This window comes from Nicotiana tomentosiformis, chromosome 1 (assembly GCF_000390325.3).
Source record: "Nicotiana tomentosiformis chromosome 1, ASM39032v3, whole genome shotgun sequence".
NCBI lineage: Eukaryota > Viridiplantae > Streptophyta > Magnoliopsida > Solanales > Solanaceae > Nicotiana > Nicotiana tomentosiformis.
The window spans coordinates 67,786,764-67,794,187 of NC_090812.1; the positions used below are offsets into that span (position 1 = coordinate 67,786,764).

Sequence of the window (7,424 nt, forward strand, 5' to 3'; positions counted from 1 at the left end):
AGAATCTAAAGCTATTGACTAGTGACTATCAAGACAAGGAATAAGCAAATAAGGTTATCAATGGGACAAGGTAGGGTTTTGATAGGATAGGTGCAAGATAATTGTTCGGGATCTAACTCTAGATAGTTCACTTCTAATGTTCAAGTGAGTCTCTCGAATTCACTCACTTATTGGTTCAAACGTTCAGCAGAAACTTCTCTCTCTATTAAACCTTAACCTCACGAGACGAACCAAATTAAGCACTGTGAAGATATGCAAGAATGCGTAGTAGATTGGTCTTTAGGAAAACTTATTTCGATTATTCTCCTAACCAGGTTTAATCAATGATTCAACTAGCCTCTTTCGAATACTTAAAAGAATCTATGAACTCAACCAACAATATAATGCAAAGATATCACAAGTTATGCCTATCTCGATTATATGAACTAGTGAATATAGATACAATAATTAAATCTTCCATAACAATTCAATACATAAATCTAGAGTTATAATTTATAAACAATCATCAATACACTAAATCCATCAAACCCTAAAGGAAACTACTTCATAGACATGGAGAAATTCATCACAAATATAATTAAAGTATAGAAAAACATAGATTCGGTCCAAACTCGGGTCTTGAGTGAGGAAGGAATGATGAACTCATCCTTAGCTTCCTTAGGTTGAAAGTATGTCAAAAGTCCTCTCAAAAACGTATTTCTAGTGTATTGATACCAAGTAGGAACGAACCCGGATGAAACTACCCTCTTTGAGCTGAAGTGGAAAAACCTACAAACTTTTTACACTTCATGCATCGCACTATGCTACATAGGGTGCGTATCATTAGTGTATTTTGCTCGGTTGTAAACTCTCTGAGCTTAGCTTGTCTAACGAATTTTTGTACTAGTGCGACGCTTAATGCCACGCCTTATGCGACACACTAGTACTTTTTTTTGCTCTAGCCCTTGCTCTTTCTTCCAACTTTCGTATGCAACGCCGGTCCACGAGCCCCGGACGCGATCCCGGTTTAATTCCTTGGGTTTTTATTCAGATTTCAAAGCTCCAAATTATCCGATTTAGCTCCAGAACATCTTCTTAACTCGGCATCATCTCCTACAAAGCATAAAACACACAATAAGTGTAAAACACTATCAATTAAAGCTCAAACACAAGTAAAGTATAGTGAATTAGTGTGCAAAATGCGGCTAAAATACGTGTTCCTAGCCTACCATCAATTACCATATACCTATTTACCTTCTAAATTATCAACGTTTGTCTTCTTTTTATTTTTATTTTAAAAAAATATAATATTATAATCTTTTTTCTCTTTTAATTTATATTATGGTTTTACTTATAGAATAAATAAATTTTATTTATAAATTAAAAAGATAAAAATAGTATTTAAGCATGTATAATGTTGGAATAATAAAATGTTGAGAATAGTAAAAATATTAATCAGAATAATTTATTAGTAATGATATTTTTTATATTAATAATGAAAACTCAAAATTTATTTACATAATTGAGAATGAAAGAAAATAAATGTTTTAAAATATATATAATCTATCAACGTAATATAAAAAATAATTATTTAAAATAAAGATATTATTATAATATGCATTATATATTCTTGAAAATTATGCTCAATTATATTATTATTCCGATATTATTTATGCTAGAAAACTTTTTTTATTTTAAAAATAAATTTATTTGTTCTTTAGGTAAGTCCATAATGTAGATTAAAAAGAGAAAAAAATCATAATATTAAAAAAAGATAAAAGTTGATAATTTAGAGGGTAAAATAGGTATTTGACAATCAAAAGTTTGAGAAATCTAGTCGAGTGGCATTCTGAGTGTTATAGGCATAATTAAGTGATTTTTCTGTTATAAACAAAAGAAAGATAACTTTACTAGATAACTTCGGATAATTGAGTAACCATTTAAATAATGGACTCTACTATATAACTTTCATTTTTAGTTAAGTAGTGTAGGGTTCAAATTGGGCTTTTTTCACCAAAAGCCCTCCTCTCATATTCACGGACTAGCTCCTATCCCCCCCCCCCCCTCCCCCCCCACAAAAAAAACCCCTAAAAAATTATCTCTTTAAACTTTATAGTGTTACCATGGAATTACTTAATCGTAGCTAGTGAGATATGATGACGGTGATAATAGAAAGTTAAAATGGCAACAACTTTTAGAGTAATTTTTATCAATCTGGGAAATATAGAGTATGTTTCTTTTTTAATTCAGCTACAAGATAAATAATTTCACGCTTAGACTATGGGATTCGGAGATACTGTTTTGTGCATCAATTGATACACATACCCACATTAAAACTTCTTTTAAAAACAATCTCACGGCCACAGTTGAACTGCTAGTTTCGAAATAAGATACCAAAAAAACTAAGCAAACTGCCTAATAATTAATTTTTATGAGTAATTAGCATAATAGATCCAGTCAAACAAAGATCGTGTAATGTGATTGTGAACTTTCCCCAGTTGGTTCCACCTTAACCAAATTCTGAGCCACAGAGGTATTATATGTTACTTGAGGATGGCTGATTTCAACTTCATATTCCCCATGAAAAAGTGAAGCTTCAAAGAAACCATTTTCATCGGTATTCCCCGAAAAATCCTGGTGATTCCATTCCTTAATAATTTTGTCTACAACATCTCCAGTAGGCAAATTCTTGAAATTATTATCAGTCAAACACATCCTGTAACATCCTTTAGGATTCCATGGTGCCCACATAATTATCCCTTTCACTCCTGGATGTGTATGTACCTCCCTTATTATCTCCTCCAAATATATTTCCTGTCCAAATTGAAGATCACCAACTCATGAATTAGAGGTTAATTTCACGTATTATTACTGAGATTTACCCACTGTGACAATAAATTTACAAAATTGTTACTAGGCACATTAAAATAACTAAAATTTTACCCCTATGAAAGTAAAATTCACAAAAATATTTTGTGTTACATTAAAGTAACTCAACTATGTATGTATTGCTCAAAAAATACAAATGATCATAGGTTCAAGTTTTTGACACGTTACTTGTTATGTCATGCAGTACATTTCATGTAAGAAAATTAAAAAGTTCTACCGGGCAAAAATTTCGTTTACCCATATTTTAAATAAAAGACAATTAAAAAGACCTTTAAATGGAGCCAAAAGAATAAACAATTACGATATAGATATGTTCAGTTCCTAAATCCAAACCCTTTTTTATATTGTAATTGTTTTTTTCCCTTTCAAACTCAATAATTAAGGAAGATTACCTGGTTGGTGGTATTTGCAACATCTAACTCGGTGATCCAAATTGGCAATCCAGCTGAAGCAAGCATATCAAGAGAAGATCTTATATAAGGCAAATTTGGGGTGACAAAATGTCCCTGGAGTCCAATTCCTAAAGGGCCATTGTAACCATGGGATCGAAGCTCTTTAATCTTTTCTAGGTACTTAGCTGGATTTGAAGTTCCATCAAATCCATGTTCAAGCGTATTGAATTCATTCAAGAACGGAATTGCCTTGCTATCAATTTCATTAGCCTTTTTGTAGTAAACAGCAGACGCATTCTTCCCTAGCATCTGCTCTAAGAACGAGAAATGGACATTTTCATTCACAACATCCCAATGAATAAGTTGGCCTAAATATCTATTCATCACTGAATTTATCCTTCTTGATGCAGCTGCGGATAACTGTGCTGGTGAAAGATAGCGCGTCCACGTGGGCATATTCTGAGGATTATCCCAAAAGACATTGTGGCCGCGGACTTTAATGTTATATTTTTGGACAAGACTAAGCATAGCATCAGCTACGTTGTAGTCTAGTTGGCCGGGGATTTTCTCGTTGGCGTACCATTTCATTTCGTTTTCGAAAACTGTGTATTTAAATCTTGAAGTAAACCATTCTTGGTAGGCTTTGTTGTTTAGGATGTGTTGGCTTATTGCATTGCCAAACGGGAAATTGTTCTTTTGTTGTGCCAGGGAGACAGTTGCGTTTGGTAATGGTTGGCCTTGAGAATCCACTGCTTGGATTTTCACTCTAGCTTTGCGTACCTGCGGCATTTTCTAGTGATTTTTTAGAATTTAGCTTACATAAACTAATTGGTTTTAATACTATCAGAAAAGTTACAAGATAATACATGCAACCTATAATAAGATTGTAACATGCTATAATATGTTAAAATCATTGACAGCATAAAAAAAATTATATTATTGTCAATATATATAAATTAAATTCATTTTAAATGAGAAATCTCGTGAAATAAAATTAAACATATCGTAAGAACTAGTTAAGTTATTCTCCTTCATATTTATATATATAGGATTAAAGCAGTCACAAGTTTGCTACGTAATATTTTTTTTATATATAGAGAGAGAGAGTGTTTTCAATTAATTAACGGTTCAGTGAGATGTATAATATTTAATTTCATTCACCTTCTCAGTGCTTTGATCTTGATGAAATTTCCACTCATCTAGAGAAAATGGCTTTACTGATATGCTATCTGCCCATAGCTCAACGACTGTGTTGTTTGCCTAGGAACAGACAAGGGAATTAAGTGAAAATAAACAAATTAGGTCCAACAATCAGAATTTTGTGTTTGAAAACATAATAGTACTAGCTAGTACATTTTATTCTGTTTAAGTATGGTTATAGAATATGAACAATGACTAATAATTATGAAAAAGTGAAAACTCACTTCAAGATATAGCTCGACAGGACCAGAAATATTGAGCACAAAACCACCTTTTAGCATAGACCAGCAACCAGAACGAGCAATAGCCCATCCACTACGTTGGATGCCAAATGCTGTTCCGAATGCAAGAGCTACGTGAATCATGTCTCCTTGGCTCACTTGTACCCAAGCTGCAATTGAATTTCAATACATATACATTTTGACCGATCAGTAACAACCATCTCCTATAATATATATGCTACATCGACGACACGGCTTGAAAATAATGGTCAAAATTAAAACAAACAGTTGGGCAAAATCCTTGTGTACGCCGTATGCGAAAATACCTGAAGTTACGTAGTGAGTATCCTTTTGCAAGAAATATTTTTGGGTAAAACCATGAACGGCTCCTTTCCTGTTGGTAGCCACAATGAAAGTGTTATTAGTACTGCTGGACATCCTAGTGGCCATATTTGCAAATCCAGATTTACTCCAGCCCTTTAGTCCCTCATTCATGTCTGGATTCACGACTATTCCTCCATTGTATTGAGCTCTGAGAGGATCTGCCAAACACTGGAAGCATATATATATGTTAAACATAGCTGAGCAAGTTATCTGTTAAATATGTTAAAATATAGTAGGGGTGTACATCACTACATGGATCGGACCGGATTGGTTCGATTTTTATCAAAACCAAACCAAACCAAACCAACTATATCGGTTCGGATTGGTTCGGTTTTGTCGTGTTTTTCGGGTTTTTCGTTTATTAAATATTATTTTAATCTTACTTTGTTAAATTTTTTATAAGTAAATATATGTTTAGTAAAAATTTAAAAAATTACAAATATATTATCTATTAAAATATTTTTATGGGAGAATTTTTTTAGTAAGACATGATAATTATTTTTTTAGTCGTTTCACAATAACTTTTCGTTGATGTGCACTTTCAAGGTTAATTGAATTTAGTAATTAAACATAGAAATCAATATGATACCTAAATAATAATAACCACTTCAAATTCAAAAAATATATAAAAATTTAATATATCTTGACATATGAATAAGGAAGAACAAAAAGAGATTGACGCATTTCAGTAACACTTGATAAGAAAGTGATCATACAATCCATTATTTAGGGTTAATAAATATGGAGCACTTCATATTCTATTAAATATTTTATCGCATAATAGAATCTCAAATATTTCTAAACATTTTTTAAAGAAAATTATATATAAAATCTTAAACGTATATATATAAAACTTATACATTTATATGTCGGTTTGGTTCGGGTTTTTTACTCAATACCAAACCAAATCAAACTAAACTTAGTCGGATTTTTTTAATCAGTTCGGTTTGACTTTTCAGTTTGGTGTGGTTTTTTGGTTCGGTTTGTACACCCCTAAAATATAGTATATAAATTATTTGCATTGTCGGTGAATATACTAAATCCTCTTCAGAAAATCTGGAGTTCAAATCCTCCAGGTTGTAAAATATTATAAAGATAGCAGTAGTGGAAGCTTGCCTCAGCTGTGAAGCTATAATCGTAATCTTCAGCATAAACTTCAACCCCTACAAAAGCAAAGGCACAAAAAGTAAAAATAGAGGATATATAAATCTATACGACCCGTCACAGAAAAGGCATGCGTATATCAAAATTTAAAATTTGTGCTTGATTTTGCTTCACCAAAATGTCAAATATTCTTTGAAGGAATATTATTCCTTTGCATTATTATTTTTGACTTAATCAGTGCATTTTTCGTTATATTGCAAGTAATTTCTTCTTTTACTCGTCTTGGAAAATGGAAAGAGAAATATATATATTTGTTTGCAATTTAATTAGTATGTTTCAACAGTGTATCAAATCAATTGGCTAGTAGTAACGAAAAACCAAAGGTCTTAACTAATGATTTATCAAATAGGCTAGGCTTAATTGCAAACCTGGATAATAAACAAGGAAATAAATCACAAGCCAAGGTAGAAAATTCTCCATCTTCACGGTTTCCATGGCCACGAGTTCGCTGTTTCAATCACAATAACACTAAAAATTAGAGTATATACAAAAATAAAAATAAAAAATAACTTAAGACAAAAATTAAAGAAGATATGCATCTCCCAGAAAAGTATTGGCTGCAAAACCGCATTTTTCCAAAAAAATTCCTGATGACAAATACTTTACTTCCGTTTATTACATGCACGTGCCCTTCAATATAAAAGAAATAAAATGAAAAATGTGTGCTATCCTTCCATGTTTGATTACCTCTAGACTTTAACTCTGGGATGGTGGAATGGAGATAAATAATATACTACTTTAAAACACTTGATATTGTGTTTACTCGAGGTGTCGGATTAAGCTATGAATGCATGAATATATATAGTTGAAGCCTGTACATTTTAGTATGTGTTAATTAATTAATTAATATGGAAATTATCTTGTAATTGTAGTTTTTTTTTTATTAACATGACTTGAGCTAGTACTAGTACTAAGAGATTCAAGTCAATGCTCTAAGCTACATTTGACACGAATTAATGAATTTTCCGACGACGTTCAGTTGTCCTGCCAAACCCAATATAAATGATCATGTTATGAATATAATAATTTGCTTGTGGAAACTAAGGAAATACACGAAATAAACAAAACTTTTTCAACGTTTTGGTCATGCGGTCCATCTCGGACATATAATAAAATTTAATTATATTTATACATGGAAACACGGTTAACCTTCAACCTGAGTTTGGTACATGGTAGTGAATGTCATTGTCAAGGT

At 31.8% G+C, this 7,424-nt stretch overlaps 1 protein-coding gene across 1 annotated transcript; it reads right to left on the minus strand.

Moving 5' to 3' along the window:
• Positions 1-2,318: 2,318 nt before the first annotated feature.
• LOC117277866 (endo-1,4-beta-xylanase 5-like) lies at positions 2,319-6,664 on the minus strand. The gene is made up of 7 exons (XM_070196211.1): positions 6,598-6,664; positions 6,182-6,228; positions 5,008-5,233; positions 4,685-4,851; positions 4,422-4,520; positions 3,261-4,040; positions 2,319-2,793 (listed from the first exon to the last, which is right to left on the minus strand). Exons 1-7 carry the CDS (start codon positions 6,662-6,664, stop codon positions 2,437-2,439), a joined length of 1,743 nt encoding a protein of 580 aa, XP_070052312.1. The 3' UTR covers positions 2,319-2,436.
• Positions 6,665-7,424: the final 760 nt, after the last annotated feature.

Excerpts from the sequence above, each read along its gene's own strand:
- LOC117277866 (XM_070196211.1), bottom strand. The coding sequence starts at position 6,664 with ATGGAAACCGTGAAGATGGAGAATTTTCTACCTTGGCTTGTGATTTAT. Across the intron at positions 6,229-6,597 it reads TTTCCTTGTTTATTATCCAG|GGGTTGAAGTTTATGCTGAA; the intron begins GTTTGCAATTAA and ends TTGCTTTTGTAG. Across the intron at positions 4,852-5,007 it reads TACTCACTACGTAACTTCAG|CTTGGGTACAAGTGAGCCAA; the intron begins GTATTTTCGCAT and ends ATTCAATTGCAG.